We start from the raw sequence: 20,572 nt of genomic DNA on the forward strand, positions 1-20,572 counted from the left end.
AATCGCTCAATCATTGGTGGCTGTGCCTTCTGTTGCCTGGGCCCTAAGCTCTGGAATTGTCTGCATAAACCTCTCTGCCTCTCTACCTCCGCCAAGATGCTCCTTAAAACCTACCATTCTGACCAAGCTTTTGGTCACCTGCGTTAATTTCTACTTATGTGGTTCAGTGTCAAATTTTATCTCACAACGCTCCTGCAAAGCGCCTTGGGACGTTGCACTATGTTAAAGGTGCTATATAAATACAAGTTGTTGTTGTTTTTAAACATCAGAAGGAAATTATTTTAGATGTCTGGCTATTTCGGTGTGTAACACCACTTTCAATTGTAATATCTGCTCCAATTTCTTAAATCCAGCAGTTAGTGCTTCTGTCAATTCACATTTCTGGCCTGTGACATGCTTCAGTTAGAGGGCAGCAGGAAGCATACCATTTTAAAACCATGTTGCCAACAAGCCTTACCGCCACTAAAGTCAAGAACTATCATGTGTGCATCACAAGACATTTTGGTGCCATCAAAAGGCTTGTTCCTTGGTGCCAAATAATTAAACAAAATTTGCAGCCACTATTTTTTTTAAAAAACAGTTTAAAAATGCTGAATACTCTTAAATACTATCCTACCTTCAATGAGCAATGAATGTGGGAGCGTGACTTATGCATTCTTATAGATGAATTATCAGAGATCGGACTTCTGGCGAGAATGCGAGTTAATCTAGTAGCAGGGCACTCTGGCCCATGTCCTTTGAACTGCTGGTTGCTACCTGTTACAAAGCATTACTGGCCTCTGCCAGAGAAAAGGCCTTCCTGTGATTGACACACATTGAAGACAGATCTTGGCACAAATCGCATTTTACCTCCATATGAATGTTGTTGTGCACGATGGCAAAAGCTTATTATGGGATGCCTAGTTTGGCTCTCCATTCGATGGCCTCCTGAGATGCCGAGTGGAGAAATGAGATGCCTCCCACAACAGATCTTAGTGGGCAGGTTGACTTGATCTGTTCCATGGTCTGAGACTCATGGCCACATTCACACTTTGGGTCGTCGCTCATTTTCCACTCGACAAATCTCTCAATTTAAAAATATTTCCAAGCCTGAAGCCCAAAAATGGATGAAACATTGCCCCAAGAAAATGGTCACTCGTTAGCAGCACAAACGAGACTGATGATGGAAGAAAACAAATGGGAGGTTGACACATCCAAGTTAGTTATAGGCACATGCATGAGAAGGGGATGACATAGTTGCAACCGAAAGGGTCTTAAAAGGGAAATCCACCTTTGACAAATTTAACGTCATCTTGTTGAACAAAGCCATGATAATAAGACAGATTTGTATATCTTTTGCACCAAAAAGCAAATACAATTTGACTCACAAACAGTACACACAATATACTTATTATATAATACATAGGGCCCAAATTTCCCCAGCCGCCTAGAGCAGCGAAGTTAGGGGTGGCACGCCGACTGTTTGGTGCAAAGAAAATGCGGAAAATGTACCCGTTAATTTGGCCGCTCCCTTGTCGTCCGGATCCATCGACGTGGCGCTGCAGAGCCTGCGGGGGGCGAAGCTGCGGCCGCGCTTGCTCAGCGGCCGGCAGGGGGGGCGGGGCTTGGTCCCAACGTCTTGTAGAGTGCCAGCAGGGGGACGCCTATTTGTTTGAGCGTGCGCGCATGCACAATGGGCGTTTCAGCGTGCGTGCATGCGCAGTGCAATAGGAAGCTTGGCAATTGGCCAATTAAAGGGAGAGCGTCCTCAGTATCATTGGTAATGGACCAAACATAAAGGTAAGGTTTAAATATTGATTTTTGTATGGCTGAGGGAGTGGAAAGGAGTGCTGGATAGGTGGAAGAAAGGTGAGAACTGTGATTTTTGAACATTACCTGAGTGTAAGTCCAATACACGAACGGCGCAAGAGCGTGCAACACGAACAATGAATTTCCTCCATGAGGAAATGGAGAAACTAGTAGCTGTCATTGAAGAGTAATAGCTGGAGCTGGATAGCAGCAAGAGTGGTCCATCAAAAGTTTCACCCAAGGAAATGAGAAGAAGATGGAACCTAGCTGCAGAAGAATACTCCGCAGGGGTCAGTACCGCAAGATCTGGAAGCCAGTGCAAGAAGAAATGGCAGGACGTTGGTCAAGTAGTGAGTGTAAGTAACAACATCATCTTTAAATTGAATTGCAATTGAAAATGTGACCATCTGTATATGTCCCACCCATCAGGAGCACACCATGTCTGAAAAATAATATTTTCATCATTGCAGAAGAAATTGGCCCACAACAAAAGGGAAAGACTTAGAACAGGAGGAGATACGCCAAATCTGCACCAACTGTCACCCCTGGAACAGAGGATTGCTGCCTTGCTGAGTCGCACCGGCAGAAAAAGAATCAGCTCTGCACAAGCTGGACCCACACGCGAGGGTGAGGGTGAGTCATTAAAATGCATAGTCGCCCTACAAATCAATCTGCTGACTGGCCTTCTACGCGTCAAACTACTCATGCCACCCATCCTGCCCCCTCCTGTGCTGCTAACCATTTGACTGTTCTGTTGTATTTTGCAGAAGAAGACACTCCTCAACATCCTGAAGACCCACCAGAGGATCCGGATGTGTGCGCTCCAGACCAAGGTGGGTGGGAGGAGGAGGGGTCCATGGAAATGTGTTCATGGGAGAATGTTGACTGCGATATGGATCAGTCCATAGTACAAGGCATCACACTGCCAGAAACCTCATGAGCTCCTCGGCTACATTCCATGGGTTCACACCTTCTGAGGTCGTGGGTTCCAGTGGCGGTCATGAAATGCATATTGGGACACCCAGTCCCCCACCGTCCCGGCCTGCGCCTCACACTGGAGGGGTGCCACTAGGCAGACCCACGGCGAGGGGAAGGAGAAGCCGACCAGCCTCTCCTGAGATGCAGCCCTCAGCAGAGGTTAATCAGGTTCTGTCATTGGGTGAGGAGACCAATGCCCTCACAAGATCACTTGTGGCGGCCGTCAGTGGGATGCGTGATGAGATAGCGACACAGTCGGGTGAAATCTCAGCACTGAGATGGGTGTGCAAACGATGGCAGATGCCATGAGGGAGCTAGCTTCTGCAATAAGGGCACAAAGGCCGGATACTCAAAAGCCACTCCTACTTCAATCCACGCACCAGCCACCGGTCAGACCCAAGCCGGTCCCCCAATTCCCCCCACCACTATCACTGACCCTATGAGGAAGTGCATTTTCCCCGAGATGTGGGTGAGGATGGATACAGCCCTTTTTTGCTGTTGTTGCTGCTATTGTTATTGTTGTCGTGAAGTGCACTGTAAAATATCCAATAAATGATATTTTGCATTAAAACTGAATCATGTTCCATTAGAACCATGCAACATTTAGAGACAACTGTAAAAAGTAAAAATCCCTCACCCCTACAGTCATACGTGCCTTCCGCCCCTAGCCCTAGGTCGGTGATAGTGGTGGGGGGAATTGGGGGACCGGTTTGGGTCTGACCGGTGGCTGGTGCGTGGATTGAAGTAGGAGTGGCGTTTGAGTATCCGCAATCGGCAAGGTAGGACTGCTCTATTCTTAGTAGCTGATTTATCTTTCATTTATTGTTGATGATGCTGTGCAGCTGTTGTGCTGAAGATGTTGTGCTGATGTTGTGAAGGTCTTTAGTGCTTTAGAATCCTCTAACTCCCCCCCCACCAACCCCCTAATCTCTGGCTACTTGTGCTAATTTCTTAAATGTAGCTAAGATTTTTCTGTGCCTACAAAAGTGGCCACACACACTGGCCTAAGTTAGTTTGGAGTAACTTTCAGCTGGCCAAATTTGCTTCTATGGCCAGAAGTGGCGTAAGTGGCTTGTCACGCCCCCTTATGGAGAGAACAAATTAAGCTAGAAAAAAAACCTAACTAACTGACTTACACTGGAGCAAGTTAAATGAGGAAATTTGCGATTTTTAAGTTTCTCCAAAAAAAGCTACTTACTCCAAAAAAAAAACGGGGCACCTCTTGGGAAAATTTGAGCCCATAATGTGCAACTCTAAGCAGGAACATCAATCGAGGCACTAAAAGATTGATGAGGAGATGAGATAAAGACAGAAAATGCTGGAAATACTCCGCAGGTCAGGCGGTATCTGTGGTAAGAGAAACAGAGTTAACGTTTCAGGTTGATGACCTTTCATCAGAACTGGAAAAAGTTAGAGATAATGGGCTCAAATTTCCCCAATCCCTTTTTCTGGCGCCCTCACCCGAGGTGCGGCGAAAATCCTCTTCCAAATTCTGGCCGCTCCCCAGCCTCTCCTCGGTGGTGGCGTAATGTGGCCCAGTGGATTGGGGGCGGAGCCAGGTCCTGGCGCTGAAAACAGTGCCGGGACCTCTGCACATGCGCGCTAGAGTCTGTGCGCATGTGCAGTAGCTCATGGTAGGCTGAATCTGTGAATACGGGCTGCAGGCTGTGTGGGAGGGGCCCGAAACACGCCGTCCCGAGCCCTGGTCGAATGGGCTCCCTCATCGGCGACCTGCTGCATTCCCTAAGGTAGGACTTCGATTTTTTATTTGTTATTTACTGATTGATTGATTGCTAATTACTTTGGTCTTGGTGATTTAGGTGTAGGGTTCCTTCTATTTTATATTTGTTAATTAATTGCTTATTACTTTTTGTGCTTGGTGCAAATGTACTGCCTTGTTTAGTGCTTGGTGCTTTAAATGTACTAATGCTTCTTTAATGTTGTTGTGAAGGTGTTTAGTGCTTTGCAAGGTCCCCTTCCCCCCCCATCTCTGACTGCCTGCGCTGATTTCTTAAGTCACCGCAAGGTTTTTCTGGATGGACAAGAGTGCCCACTTATGCTGACCTAAGTTAGTTTGGAGAAACTTTTAGCTGATTAAATATGCTTAAATGGCCAAAACAGGTGTAAGTGGCTGGTAATACCCCCTTTTGAAAAAATACTAAACTAAAAAAAACCCTAACTAACTCACTTACATTGGCGCAAATTAAATGGCCAGAATTGCAACTAAAAAGAAACTCCAGAAAAATCAAGTTGCTCCAAAAAAAACGGAGCAACTCCTGGGGAAATTTGGGCCAGGAGTTGCTCCGTTTTTTTTTGGAGTAACTTGATTTTTCTGGCATATCTTAAAAATCCCCATTTTGCACATTCAATTTGCACCAGTGTAAGTGAGTTAGTTACAATTTTTTTAAGTTTCGTTTTTTTTTCTCAAGAGGGGGCGTTACCAGCCACCTACGTGAGTTCTGCCCATTTAGGCAACTTTGGCCAGCTAATAGTTACTCCAAATCTACTTAGGCCAGCATATGTGGCCACTTCAGAAAACCCTTGCGGAGAGTTAAGAAATCAGCGCAGGTAGGTACATCGGAGGCCATTCGGCCTGGGCTAGGGGCGAGCAGGAGAACTGATAGTGCGATATTTACTTGCTTTGGAGGCAGTTCAGAGAAGGTTCACCAGGTTAATTCCGGAGATGAGGTGGTTGACTTATGGAGGAAAGGTTGAGTAGGTTGAGCCTCTACTCATTGGAATTCAGAAGAATGAGAAGTGATCTTATCGAAACGTCTAAGATTATAAGGGGGCTTGACAAGGTGGATGCAGAGAGGATGTTTCCACTGATGGGGGAGACTAGAACTAGAGGGCACGATCTTAGAATAAGGGGCCGCTCATTTAACACAGAGTTGAGGAGAAATTTCTTCTCTCAGTGTTGTAAATCTGTGGAATTCACTGCCTCAGGGAGCTGTGGAAGCTGGGACATTGAATAAATTTAAGACAGAAATAGACAGTTTCTTAAACAATAAGGGGGTAAGGGGTTATCGGGAGCAGGCAGGGAAATGGAGCTGAGTCCATGATCAGATCGGCCATGATCTTATTGAATGGCAGAGCATGCTCAAGGGGCTGTATGGCCTACTCCTGTTCCTATTTCTTATGTTCTTATGCTCCTGCCTGGATGATTTCTATCAGTTCTGCTGCCCGCCCGCCCCTAGCCCTGGCCGAGTGAGTTTCAAAAGACTAAAATTTAATTTGGTCACTAATAAACTTAATGACTAAAGAATGTCAATAGGATCAAACAGCTAGACAGGACATCGTTTGACAAACTTCGCAAAGTTAATTTACTATACAACAGAAGCATTCATGGAAGCTTAACCTACAAAAATAAAAGTGGTGAAGAGGACCTGCACCTAAAGCACCAAGCCTTACAAACCACCAAACCTTGCAAACAAAAAGTTCTAAGAATTAATTAATAAAAAATTGAAGTCAGTCCTACCTTCATCTTAAAACTCGGCCCCGGAAGGCAGTGGGCCAGCCTGTGCGGGAGGCCGCTCGGCCTGGGCTAGGGGCGGCATGACAACGCGCACCGGGAGGCCACTCGGCCTGGACTAGGGTCGGGAGCGATCAGCATCGGGATTCAACGCGGCATCTGTATTCCACGGGGAGAGAGGCTGGGCTTCAAATGAACCGGGGGGCGGGGGGGAGTGGTGGGGGTAGGAGGAGGAGAGCGAGTGAACGCAGCGGCATCTGTGGGGTGAGAGAGGCTGGGCCGATTGCCAAATTTCGGCGCTACTGCGCATGCGCGGACATCGCGACCCGACTCCACAGCGGGTGTGCAGACATCCCGGCACTGTTTTCAGCGCAGGATGCCGGCTCCACCTCTGACTCGACTGGCCACGCTACGCAACGACCTGGGAGAGGCCGGACAGCGGCCAATGTGGGGAGGAATTTTTCGCCGCTATTCTCAACGGAGAAAAGTGGCGCATCTCTGGTAAGTGCGCCGAAAAAAGGGGTGGACCAAAACTGAGCCCACAACAAAGTCTTCGGCAAGTGCAGGGGCAGGAAAAAGGGGGGAGGGGAGGAAAAAAGAAAAAAGGGAAGGTCTGTAATCGGGTAGAAGGTAGGAAAGATTAAATGACAAAAGGAATGACTGCACAATGCCACTCAAGCTATTTCCGCCATTTCATTAGATCATGGCTTGCTTAAAACCTTGTTCCATCTCTAACTTTTTCCAGTTTTGACGAGAGGTCATCGGCTTGAAGCGTTAACTCTGTTTCTCTCTCCACAGATGCTGCCTGACCCGCTGAGCATTTCCAGCTTTTCTGTTTTCATTTCAGATTTCCAGCATCCGCAGTATTTTGCTTTTGTGATCAGGAGCTGACGATTGTTAATTATACTCAGCCAGATATTAGGCTGCATTCATTTCCAATTATGATTGTTTAGTCAGCTTTTTACCGCAATTTAAACAGATGGAACCCGCCTAATTTCAGCCAAGGTTTTTCAGGCGCTCACATTTGGTGTGGTTGAAAAGGACAATGCTGCTTTCCCTTCAGGTTAAATTATTTACCAGAGGGAATATGGCCTGTTAACATCTGCCTCTTTAATTCATTTGATGCAATGCAAAGATTTTTCAAGGTAAAACTCAAAGTGGAGGGCAGCTGGCTCAATCGAACCACTGGCATAGACTCAGGTTAATCTTTGAATACACACTGGATAGTCATGGCTCATAATTCTGTGTGCACTGCTGCCATTATTCTTGTTGCTGTCATTTATGAAAAGTATCAAATGTGTGTGCTATCTTACCCATCAAATTCACATAAGACCGATGTTTAAAACTCACAATAATTGATAGAAAAATTACGACTAGCATTTATATAGCGTCTTTTACGACCACTGGACGTCTCAAAGCGCTTTAGAGCCAATGAAGTACTTTTGGAATGTAGTCACTGTTGCAATGTGGGAAATGAAACAGCCAGTTTACGCACAAGCAAACTCCCACAAACAGCAATGTGATAATGACCAGATAATTTGTTTTTGTGTTATGTTGATTGAGGGATAAATATTGGCCAGGACACCGGGGATAACTCCCCTGGCTCTTCTTCAAAAATAGTGCCATGGGATCTTTTACGTCCACTTGAGAGAACAGGCGGGGCCTCGGTTTAATGTCTCATCCGAAAGATGGCACCTCCAACAGTGCAGCGCTCCCTCAGCACTGCACTGGAGTATCAGCCTAGATTTATGTGCTCAAGTCTCTGGAGTGGGGTTTGAACCCACAACCTTCTAACTCAGAGTGCTACCCACTGAGCCATAGCTGACACTTGACAAAAAAGATAACTAAAGGCAGCACTGAGTATGATTTTTTTAAATTATTTATCACTGCACCAGACAGAATCAGCTTTCCCCAAAGCCATGTGCTTTATGAATGCCTCACCTCTGTATACGGGTGCACGCTGGACAAATCAATTACCTTTTTTGACTGGGACCGGTTGCTCCAGAAGAAACACAGTTTGTTTCCAGTGTGTCTTGGGGCTTCTTGGACTAGTGGAGAACATGACCTAAAAAACAGAGTTCAAAAGGTACCTGATGAAAAAGAATATTTCTGATGGACCGGCCCACACCCTATCACATGAAATACCACCTCACGAAAATTCACATAGCTGCTTACAACAGTGAGGTGACCGGTTCATACAGAAGGGGCTTCGCATGAATGCAGACGCAACTTGCTGTGTATTTCCAGCATTCCCTGCACGCTGCTGTTGAAAGTTCAGCAAAGATTTCATCCCAACAACTAATGTCTCCTCACCGTACGACACAGGAGCAAGTGGGGAGAAAAGAAACGAGATTTTGTTCGATCTTTCTGTGTTACATTTCAGAAATTGGCCAAGGAACCAGAGGGGAGATTGTAATTATAGAGCTCCCCCTAGTGGACTACTGCGGTAATGCAACTTCTGATGTAAATACAATAAAGGATCATGTGACAAGTTCCTATAGCGCCATCTTGTGCGCAGTGTGCTCCAGTATCATCATCATGGGCGGTCCCCCGTATCGAGGATGACTTGCTTCCACGCCAAAATGGGATGAGTTCACAGGTGTTTCAATGAAGAACCTGATATTCCAGATCCTGAACTACATCCTGAAAAGTGGAAGATGCCTGTGCGTGGATTATTTTAATGTGTGGTGGCTGTTGCACACCAGCTACCACACGGGCTTGACAGAGCGAGGTCTTGGTCCAGTGGCAAGGATTAACCAAGATGACTGGAGACCAGCTCTGCTGCACGAACCTAGTGCGCACACATGTCGCAATGTGGGCTGGCCCGTGCTACCCCTGGTCCTCGGCTCTTCTGAACCCCAAACTCACGCCTCTCCTGAGCCCCGGTCACTTCCATAAATATTCAGAACCTTAAGCCTTTCACCATTATAACGTCTGAACTAGGGATCTACTATTTGACAGAATTTAACAACAGGAAATTAACTGCACTGGTAATAGAAACATAGAAAATAGGTGCAAGAGCAGGCCATTCGTTCCTTCGAGCCTGTACCACCATTCAATATGATCATGGCTGATCATGCAACTTCAGTACCCCACTCCTGCCTTCTCTCCATACCCCCTGATCCCTTCAGCCATCAGGGCCATATCTAACTCCCTCTTGAATATATCCAATGAACTGGACTCAACAACTTTCTGTGGTAGAGAATTCCATAGGTTCACAATTATCTGGGTGAAAACATTTCTCCTCATCTCGGTCCTAGATGGCTTACCCCTTCTCCTTAGACTGTGACCCCTGGTTCTGGACTTCCCCAACATCGGGATCATTCTTCCTGCATCTAACCTGTCCAATCCCATCAGAATTTTATATGTTTCTATGAGATCCCTTCTCATCCTTCTAAACTCCAGTGAATACAGGCCCAGTCGATCCATTCTCTCCTATGTCAGTCCCATTATTACAGGAATCAGTCAGGTGAACCTTCGCTGCACTCCCTCAATAGCAAGAACGTCCTTCCTCAGATTAGGAGACTAAAACTGAACACAATATTCTAGGTGTGGCTTCACCAAGGCCCTGTACAACTGCAGTAAGACCTCCCTGCTCATATACTCAAATCCTCATGCTATGAAGGCCAACATGCCATTTGTTTTCTTTACTGCTTGGTGTACCTGCATGCCTACTTTCAATGACTGATGTACCATGACACCCAGGTCTTGTTGCATCTTCCCTTTTACTAATCTGTCACCATTCAGATAATAATCTGCCTTCCTGTTTTTGCCACCAGTGAATAACCTCACATTTATCCACATTATACAGCATCTGCCATGCATTTGCCCACTCACCTATCCTGTCCAAGTTACCCTGCAGCCTCTTAGCATCATCCTCACAGCTCACACTGCCACCCAGCTTAGTGTCATCTGCAAACTTGGAGATATTACATTCTATTCCTTCGTCTAAATCATTAATATAAATTGTAAATAGCTGGGATCCTAGCACTGAACCTTGCGGTACCCCACTAGTCACTGCCTGCCATTCTTTGCTTCCTGTTTGCCAACCAGTTCTTTATCCACGTCAATACATTACCCCAATACCATGTGCCTTAATTTTGCACACTAATCTCTTGTCAAAAGCCTTTTGAAAGTCCAAATACACCACATCCACTGGTTCTCCCTTATCCACTCTACTAGTTACATCCTCCAAAAATTCTAGGAGATTTGTCAAACATGATTTCCCTTTCATAAATCCATGCTGACTTGGACCGATCGTGTCATTGCATTCCAAATGCACTGCTATTACATTTTTAATAATTGATTCCAGCATTTTCCCCACTACCGATGTCAGGCTGACCGGTCTGTAATTACCCGTTTTCTCTCTCCCTCCTTTTTTAAAAAGTGGGGTTACATTAGCTACCCTCCAATCCATAGGAACTGAACCAGAATGTTGGAAAATGACCACCAATGCATCTACTATTTCTGGGGTCACTTCCTTAAGTACTCTGGGATGCAGGCTATCAGGCCCTGGGGATTTATTGGCCTTCAATCCCATCAGAGTAATGAATCAGAGTTTATTTCTGTAAAGCCCCATCAAGGTGCCAAACGTGGAGTTTAAGCTTCATTTTTCAGTTATAAAATGAAAGATGAAATGATTGACTTGAAAAGTCATGTGGCTGCACTAATTTGCCACTGGATAAAGGCCTAACTGTCAAGCCCATGTGGTGGCTGATGGGCAATGGTCATCACACGTTAAAAAAATCCACGCACAGGCATCTTCCACCCCTTCAATTGGAGTTCAGGACTGGAACATCGGGGCCTTCATTGAAACATCTGTGAACTCATGTGGAAGCAAGTCATCCTCGTTTGAGGGACCGCCTATGATGATGATGATGATGATGAGTGTGCTCTAGTGCGCCAGTGCAGCCTTCAGCCGCCTGAGGAAAAGAGTGTTTGAAGACCAGGCCCTCAAAACTGTCACCACACTCATAGTCTACAGGGCTGTAGTAATACCCGCCCTCCTGTATGGCTCAGAAACATGGACCACGTACAGTAGAAACCTCAAGTCGCTGGAGAAATAACACCGATGATATCTCTGCAAGATCCTACAAATCCCCTGGGCGGACAGACGCACCAACGTTAGCGTCCTCAACCAGGCCAACATCCCCAGCATTGAAGCACTGACCACACTTGATGAGCTCCGCTGGGCAGGCCACATTGTTTGCATGCCAGACACGAGACTCCCAAAGCAAGCGCTCTACTTGGAATTCCTTCATGGCAAACGAGCCAAAGGTGGGCAGCAGAAATCCAGCGCAGGCTGCGGAAAGAGCGTGCGGCAAACCAGTCCCATCCTTCCCTTCCCTCAACGACTATCTGTCCCACCTGTGACAGGGACTGTGGCTCTCATATTGGACTGTACAGCCATCCAAGAACTCATGTTAAGAGTGGAAGCAAGTCTTCCTTGATTCCACGGGACTGCTTATGATGATGAGTGTGCTTAGTGATGTCATAAAGAATGCATCACAGAGATGAGACGAATTTTTTTTTTAGGCAGCGAGTTATGATGATCTGGAATGAGGTGACTGATTGGGTGGGGGTAGCAGATTCAATAGTAGCTTTCAAAACTTCTCGTGGCCCACCCGGTTACGGGATCTTAGCTCTTAGATCACAACTAATGTCATCTCACATGACACCGAACTTATTGTTAAATCCACCTCGGTGACAATAGTAAACCAAGCAAATCGAACAGTCCTCGCCAAAGAAAACTACATGTAGGCCGAGCCATCCGAATATGCCAACGTAACATCGAAGGCATCTCTCGCTCAAATATCTCGAAACGTTACTGAGGAAACACAGCGTCGATGTTCTGATGCTTCAAAAAACACACATCGAGTACATCCAATTTGACACAAGAGGACGGAGCACAGGTTTTGACCTAATCACTTTCAAAAGGGAATTGGATATACGCTTGAGAAGGAAATATGTGCAGGGCTATGTGGAAAGAGCAGGGGAGCGGGACTAATTGGATTGCTCTTTCTAAGAGCCAGCACACCCACAGTGGGTCGAATAGCCTCCTTCTGTGCTCTATGATTCTGACAGATTTGCCTTCAGGTAAAATTACTTGGCAACTAATTTGTCAAGCATCCTATTCTGATACTTGTGTACATGCACTCTGCAGAGCCGAGGCACTTACCTTATTGCTGCAATTCTTCTCAAATAAGACATCAAAGTGGCCAGAAATTGCCTGAAAAAACACAAAATCAAAAGGCATAAATATGTACAATTCTCTGAATAATGTGACAGCAGATACAAGACATTTGTGGTCAGTTGATGCTGGCATTCATTTTGAGACTTGGATTTTGTTACTTTTTAAAAACTTATTTCTCCCATAGCTGCAATAAACCTTTATCACAAATATAGTAGTACATCACCTTAATATGACATTTTTTCCAATGGAGTAATAAAAATGGTAAATGTATAGTCAGCCGCAGAATAATATCTTCCTGGAGCAACTTTCAGCCCCTACAATAACAACTTGCATTTATATAGCGCCTTTAATATAGTAAAACTTCCCAAGGCGCTTCACAGGAGCGTTATCAGACAAAATTTGACACTGAACCACGTAAGGAGATATGAGGATAGGAAAGTAGGTTTAAAGGAGTGTTTTAAAGGAGAGCGGTGCGGAGGGGTGGAGAGGTTTAGGGAGGGAATTCCAGAGCTTAGGCAGCTGAAGGCATAGTCGCCAATGATCAGCCGAAGGAAATCAAGGATAGGCAAGAGGCCAGAATTGGAGGAAGGCAGAGTTCTTGAAGGGTTGTAGCCCTATCTTCGACCAACACACCGTAAAATCTTTTAACTGAGGTTTGATTTGAGCAATATAACAGGACCCACAGTTATGTGTTTTGCAGTCAAGAAATTAGTGACTTTTTTTAGCACGTGTCTGAATGACAGTTTAACCGTATTTTCATTTTTGCCAGAAAGAACTTGCATTAATATAGCGTCTTTAATAACGTTAGGAAACTCCAAACTGCTTCACAGTCAATGAAGTACTTTTCAAGTGTGGTCACTGTTGTAATGTAAGCAGCCACTTTATGCACAGCAAGGCAAATAGCAATGTGATAATGACCAGATAATGGGGCCAAAATTCAGCCTCCCGATAAGACCTGTTACCACCGGAAAGCGGGAGCCACACAGCGGTGTCAAATGGTCGCCGATTTTTTGTCGAATAGCCGCTGCTCACGAAATTCTCCTCGGCGGTTTTTCCGGCCTTCCCACTTCCAACCCGCTGTCGCCAAACCCTCCTCAGTGCGTCACCAAAGCGCGCGCACCACCGACCCCCCACCCCGAAGCAAAATTTATCTTCAAAAAATCTTCGGCCTGCCGCTCGGTTCCCCGGACAGCTTTTTCTGCCGGTGCACGGTGTTTGCAGTGTGTGTAAAATGGTGGCGCGGCTGCCATTAAAGGAAAGGGCGCACTGCCGCGGCCGCCATCTTATTTTTTTCAGTCAGCCGACTGCCAGGTCGGCTCGACAATTATGCCCCCGAGTTCGGCCGGTACTGCCAACAGGCAGCCTGGCACCCCCTCTTGGGTGCCAGGCTGCTGGCCCGGCCGAAACCTTCCCTGGTGGCCCAGTGGACCTAACTAAACTAATCGCACCGCTACGCTGATGACTGACAGCGGCAGACACGGCGCCCGCCCAAGCCTCCACCTCCAGTTTGACAGACACTCCTCTCTCGTCTCCACCCCTGCTCCCAGGAGGCATAGTTTAAGAATAAGGGGTGGCCCAATTAGAACTGAGATGAGGAGGAATTTCTTCTCTCAGAGGGTTGTAAATCTGTGGAATTCACTGCCCCAGAGAGCTGTGGAGGCTGGGTCATTGAATATATTTAAGGTAGAGATAGGCAGATTTTTGAACGATAATGGAGTGAAGGGTTATGGGGAGCGGGCAGGGAAGTGAAGCTGAGCCCAAGATCAGATCAGCCATGATATTAAATGGTGGCGCAGGCTCGAGGGGCCAAATGGCCTACTCCTGCTCCTGCTCCTATTTCTTTATGTTCTTCTCTCGCGCGAGGGGCCACCGCGTCCACTGTGGTGGTGAAAGCAGCTCAAACATGATAGGTGCGCCCCTTTTCTCTGGTGGGGGTGAATTTCGGCCCCAATCTGTTTTAGGTGTAGGTTGAGGGATAAATGTGACCAGGACACCAGGAGAACTCTCCTGCTCTTCTTGGAATAGTGCTTTGGGATCTTTTGCATTCACCTGTGAGGGCCTCGGTTTAACATCTCATTCGAAAGACGGCACCTCCGACACTACAGCACTCCGTCAGCACTGCACTGGAGTGTTGGATTATGGGCTCAAGTCTCTGGAGTAGGGCTTGAACCGACAACTATTTTGGAATGCAACAAAGATGATTTAAGAACCTGCATATGTCCAAAATATTTTGACACTGATCCGCAAGGCGGCACTCAACCTGGAGCAGGGGAGGCCATCTACCCTCTTCTCGGCATCCATCGCTTCCACTCTGAGTCAATCACTTTGAAGCCGCACAACATTGTATCAGGGACAATTCTCAGACTTTCCACTCTTTCCAGCAAACATAACAATGGTCACAAAACCTGAATGAAAGCAGTATGAGTGCGAGAGAAGTCAACAAAATTGGCTGAAAACGTCTTGTCCATTGAGCTCAAAAAGAAGAATCTACGCAATTATTCAGCGAGCACAAAAATAACAAAGGATGAAAACAGACTTCTGTTGGTGCGGAAGACGACAGCAAACTGATGCTGCTGATGAACCGAGAGGCTGTAAAAGTGTTATACATACACACACTCTCAGACAACAAGACTGCACATACAGAGAAGGCTATAAATCTCCATATTTCTCTCCCCCTCTTGAAAGCGGTGTTTCATACAAATTTTGCTGCTGGCAGCCCTCCAGTGCCTAGTCCAAAGTGGCCCTGCTTCATGAGAGGGCAGAAACAGTAAAGCCCCAATTTTAACTTGGGCCGCGAATCTGGTGGGACGTGCTTGAGAAGGGCGACAAACCCTCCGGACCTCGGCAGTGGGAGGCCTGTGAGATTTTAACTCCGGGGCCTCGTCTACATGTCCCCGGTTAGTTTGCTGCCCAAAAACCGGCAGGAAGCGGTGGTGGGTTGGCGGGAGTGAACACACTGCCAGCCGCCAGAGACCAGCCAGGGAAGAACCAATGTTGCCTGTGATTATTTCTGGTGCTGCACGGCCCCTTTAAGAGGCTCAGCGGACCATTCAAATGCGTTTTTTGCATTGAAAATTCGGCTGTACAGGTATCCTCGAGCGAGAGTGGCTGGGCAGCTTAAAGGGAACATTGGGGAGGACTACACTTTTCTTGTGGGTCCCGGGTGTAATCCCACTTCTGCTGGCTGGTCCCATAAGAACATAAGTATTAGGAGCAGGAGGAGGCCATTTGACCCCTCGAGCCTGCTCCACTATTCAATGAGATCATGGCTGATCTTCTACCTCAACTCCACTTTTCTGCATTATTCCCATATCCCTTGATTCCCTTACTATAAAAAAAAATATCGATCTCTTGTCTTGAATATACTCAAAGACTAAACCTCCACCGCCCTCTGGGGTAGTGATTCCAAAGATTCACCACGCTCCTGAGTGAAGAAGTTTCTCCTCATCTCAGTCCTAAATGGCCGACCCCTTATTCTGAGACTGTGACCCCTGGTTCTAGACTCCTCAGCCAGAGGAAATATCTTCCCTGCATTTACCCTGTCAAGCCCTGTAAGAATTTTGAAAGGAAATTAAAAAAATAGTACAACCTTTTGGGGCCTCTTCTGGCCCCCGACTCCAGTAACACCACAGCCGTATCCCCATTCAGGCCCACCTTTAACAGCAGTCGGGCTCCAATGATGTTGGCCAAGTACAATTTGCACGTTGAACGAAGGCCGCAGCTAGGTTCTGGGATCGGTGTAGTCCCACGGGCAATTTTAACTGCCCGCTCGCCCGACTCCCGCTGGACAGGCAGGGTTGAAATCACCACTTATGTGGCCACAGGGTTATTCAGTTGGGAGTCTAACCCAATTGTGTCCACACTTTCTAGCATGGGTCACAATTTATGATCCGGAGACCATAAGGAGGGGATATTCTTTCCCCCTCCCTATTGTAGGGACATTAAAGCCAATTTTAGTGCCTCCCCAGCTAGGTCAACTCACAGTTCTTGTACACTATATGGTTGGGCCAGGGAGACCTGCACTCAACTGCATTCTACACTGCAAGCGAATCACGCCTCCTCATCTCAACACCATTGTAGACTTACAAAAACCTGGGTCCATGATTCTGATGTTGGGATAAGGGAGAGTAATATAAAAACAGGAGCCAGTTTGTTTGCTTGTAGTCTATGGGGACCTGTATAAAAGCGCAGTGCAGCGTGTCCAAAGATCGGCTCCCCACTGTGAAATGCTCTCCTGGAACCTAGGCTACAGATGCACTAAATATATAAACAATAACTCAGTAGAGACCAGGAACCAAACCTGGAACCTCTGTGGTCTGTGTCGCTCCGCATTATGTTATGCAACACAGTTACCCGTTGAACCGTCAAAATTAGGCATTATGGGGACAGCAATGTCCAATTTGTAAGTGCAGGTTGCATGAATGAACAAATATCTGGATACGTATATATGGCCCATGTGTATAAATACATTTGGTAAGTGATGTAATCAGTCATAGCTGAAGCCAAAGGCTTTGTCCAAGACTGGTTAAGTACAGAGGATTTAGAAAAAAGAGACTTGCATTTCTATAGCACCTTTCATAACCTCAGGACATCCCAAAGTGCTTTACAGCCAATGAAGTGCTTTTTGAAGTGTAGTCACTTTTATGATGTAGGAAATGCAGCAGCCAATTTGTGCACGGCAAGCTCCCACAAACAGTAAATGTGATAATGACCAGATAATCAGCTTTAGTGATGTTAATTGAGGAACAAATATTGGCCAGGACACCGGGGATAACTCCCCCGCTCTTCTTCGAAATAGTGCCATGGGATCTTTAACGTCCACCTGAGAGAGCAGACAAGGCCTCGGTTTAACATCTCATCTGAAAGATGCACCTCCAACAGTGCAGAACTTCCTCGGCACTGCATTGGAGTATCAGCCTAGATTGTTGTGCTCAAGTCTCTGGAGTGGGATTTGAACCCACAACCTTCTGACTCAGAGGCGAGAGTGCTACTCACTGAGCCACAGCTGACACTGAACTTTTCCTACCATCACAAAGCCTGCTTTTCCACCTATTCATAGTTAATGGTATAAAAATGTATCTTGAGTACATGTTAAGTTATAATCTAGCAGCTGGGGCGTGCTCCAGCCAGGAGAAGAATCCAGGTTCCCATCACTTCTTCCACATATCCATACTCTGTACTATTTACCCTGTCATGGACTCTAGCTTCTTCTTCTTAGGCGGTGCCTCGTATCGAGGATGACTTGCTTCCACACCAAAAAGGGATGAGTTCACAGGTGTTTCAATGAAGGACCTGACATTCCAGGTCCCGAACTACATATTGAAGGGTGGAAGATGCCTATGCGTGGATTTTTTTAACGTGTGGTGACCGTTGCACATCAGCCAACACATGGGCTTGACAGAGCTAGGTCTTGGTCCAGTGGCAAGGATTAACCAAGATGACCGGAGACCAGCTCTGCTGCACGGACCTAGTGCGCACACATGTTGCAGTGTGGGCTGGCCCGTGCTGCCCCTGGGCCCATGCCTCTTCTGGGCCCCGAACTCACGCCTCTCCTCGGCCCCGATCATGCCGCTCTGCAATCTCTCGCCGCTCCTCTGCTGCTTGCCGCTTCTCTTGCTGTACCTGCCCACGCTCCAATCAACTAACTTGATTTTGGTGACGTCCAATCCAGGCGCCCTTCTCCAAGTCGTTGTCCTCCTGCACCAGCTCGTGCTGCTCCCTGAAATGGCATGTCTCCACCTTGCTCCCGGGCCACCGCGCCTCCGCTCCTTTTATGGCCCTGACCTGTGGCTGGTGGTTTCTCGTAGGTCGGGGCCATATTTACCCTATCATGGACTCTAGCCCCTGTGCAGTTATCTGCTCAATGAATGTTCTGCATAAATAGTCAAGCCTGGCCTGGTGCCTCGCTCCACACCCACTCCAATCAAACTGGCCGTGACAGCACAGAAATGCATTGTCGTAGCGCCTTTTCCGTGCCTTTACACTGTGGTACTGTTGCTGACACTCATCTCTAAAATTTACTGTTACTAAAGGTAAACGTACCCACCGTCACAAGTCCGCTGGCAGCTTTTGTCTGGGTCACCTGATCGGCCACTTGTAAGTAAGAGTTGCAACTCGCCGAGTCTGCATCATCCTTGTGTGTACGGGCGCCTTGATTCCACCCACAGGGGCCATTGCTTTGTGCATGTACAATGGACAAGGTGTCTAAATCCTGGCACGTGTGCAGAGTCAGCAAGTTTATCACGTGGGAGCCAGTCAACACGAGAGACCGCCTTCAATGTAACACAAAAACACACGACAGTGGCACATGCAAGCCACTCTCCCCAGACCCAACCCAATGCCCAATGTAGTACGAGTGCTTCGATTGTTAAGTTATGTACTTTTCCTCTTCTCACCCTCCTCAATTTGCTTGTTCCCCTTTGTTTCTGACTCTGTTAAAATGCTTGTTCCATCTCTTCAGTTCCGAAGAGGGGACAGTGTCTGAAACATTAATCCAGCTGTGGCTCAGTGGGTCGCACTCTCGCCTCTGAAGGTTGTGATTGAGCACATAAAAAAATCTAGGGTGACACTCCACTGCAGTGCTGAGGGAGTGTTGCACTGTTGGAGGTGCCAACTTTTGGATGAAACATTAAACCTCTCATTGAAGGCTCCCTCAGGTGGACATAAAAGATCCCATGGCACTATTTCGAAGAAGAGCAGGGAAGTTATCCCCGGTGTCCTGATTTATTTATCGATGTAACGATTTCTACTGCACTTTTTTTTGACAGACAGGCGTCCGCCAAGCCCCGCCCCCATACCCGTACTGCACTTTTTTGTGACCGGCATGCGAAAAACCACCCCCCGGGCCCCGGATCATTCCCTCCGCGTGGTGCTGAGAAGCAGGACCTGAGGCTCTGACTCTCTTTGCCCGCTCAGATCATGGTCCTGGCCCTCTCCCCCACTGACTCTCTCCTCCCCCCCCTCCCCAGCCAGGAGCCGAGAGCGGCTGCAGGGAGCCGGCGTGGGGCCGAGAGAGAGAGGCTGGGGAGAGAGATTGAGAGCGGCTGGCGGGGGGGGGGAGAGTGAGAGAGGCTGGGGGGAGAGTGAGAGAGGCTGGGGGGAGAGTGAGAGAGGCTGGGGGATAGAGTGAAAGAGGCTGGGGGATAGAGAGAGAGGCTGGGGGAGAGAGAGATACGGGTGGGGGTGGGTGGGGGAGAGGGGATTGGAGGGGAGGGAATTCAGGGAATATAGATCACGTTCTTACAACCCCCTACAAGGGACAGTGTTGGAGTGGATGATATCCAGAAGTCACGACACTGTCACTATTCACTTCATACCCAATAAACCTGTTAACAATCCATACACAATGCCTGCCACATCTATGGTGGGGTGGCCGGGAGAAGGGTGGGGGGGAGGAAGGTTGGGTAGCGGGGAAGGATGTACTTGGCCAAGGGTGAAGCACTTTGGCTGTTGGAGACATGCACTTGGACTGGGGTAAGGCAGTTTGACTGGGGGAGGGATGGACTTGGCCTGGGGTACGGCACTTTGGTTCGCCCTTGCTGTCTTCTGGGGAGCTCTGTCCTCTGTTGCTTCAGGAAGTCAAAGTGGATCGAGTTACAATTTGCAAAGTCAGTGAGACCTTGGGATGTGCGGTTCCAGTTACACATTCCAGTGAAACTTCAGGGTGTGGCTTATCCTCCAAGGGGACCAATCAGAGCCAAGGGTGGAGCATGGTGGCCATTTTGGCAGTACAAATAAGCACGTCCAATATTTATCCCTCAATCAACATAACAAAAACAGATTATCTGGTCAGTATCACATTTTGCTGCCGCGATTCCTACATTACACCCGTGACTGCACTTCAAAAGTACATTGACTGTAAAGCATTTTGGGATGTCCGGTGGACGTGATAGGCGCTATATAAATGCAAGTCTTTCGATCTGTCTTTTCTCCTGTACCAGAACTGATTAATCTGCTGTGTATTTTCACTTTTTGTTTTATTTGCTTCCAATCTGCTCGGCTCAATTAAAGTTCGGTTTCCAAAGTGTTAACATCTAATTATCTCGTCATTGGGAGGGATTGTGCACCAGCGCCGGTCAATAAGCTACCGATTTCCTTCAACCTTCCAGATGATTTGGTCGATTCCTCTTTCTAACTCTTTT

At 47.2% G+C, this 20,572-nt stretch overlaps 1 protein-coding gene across 6 annotated transcripts in view; it reads right to left on the reverse strand.

Moving 5' to 3' along the window:
- Positions 1–20,572, reverse strand: part of prmt3 (protein arginine methyltransferase 3) — a 323,649-nt gene that overhangs the window by 65,181 nt on the left and 237,896 nt on the right. For all 6 annotated transcript variants that reach the window (XR_011596499.1, XM_070898645.1, XM_070898646.1 and 3 more), the window contains exons 14-15: positions 12,417–12,467; positions 8,216–8,303 (exon numbers count right to left, since the gene is read on the reverse strand). Coding sequence is in view for 5 of the 6 variants with exons in the window: in XM_070898645.1 (XP_070754746.1) it covers positions 8,216–8,303; positions 12,417–12,467 (139 nt within the window). In the remaining variant the exon portion in view is untranslated. The remainder of the gene's footprint in view (positions 1–8,215; positions 8,304–12,416; positions 12,468–20,572) is intronic.

This window comes from Pristiophorus japonicus, chromosome 14, assembly GCF_044704955.1.
Source record: "Pristiophorus japonicus isolate sPriJap1 chromosome 14, sPriJap1.hap1, whole genome shotgun sequence".
Classification (NCBI taxonomy): domain Eukaryota; kingdom Metazoa; phylum Chordata; class Chondrichthyes; family Pristiophoridae; genus Pristiophorus; species Pristiophorus japonicus.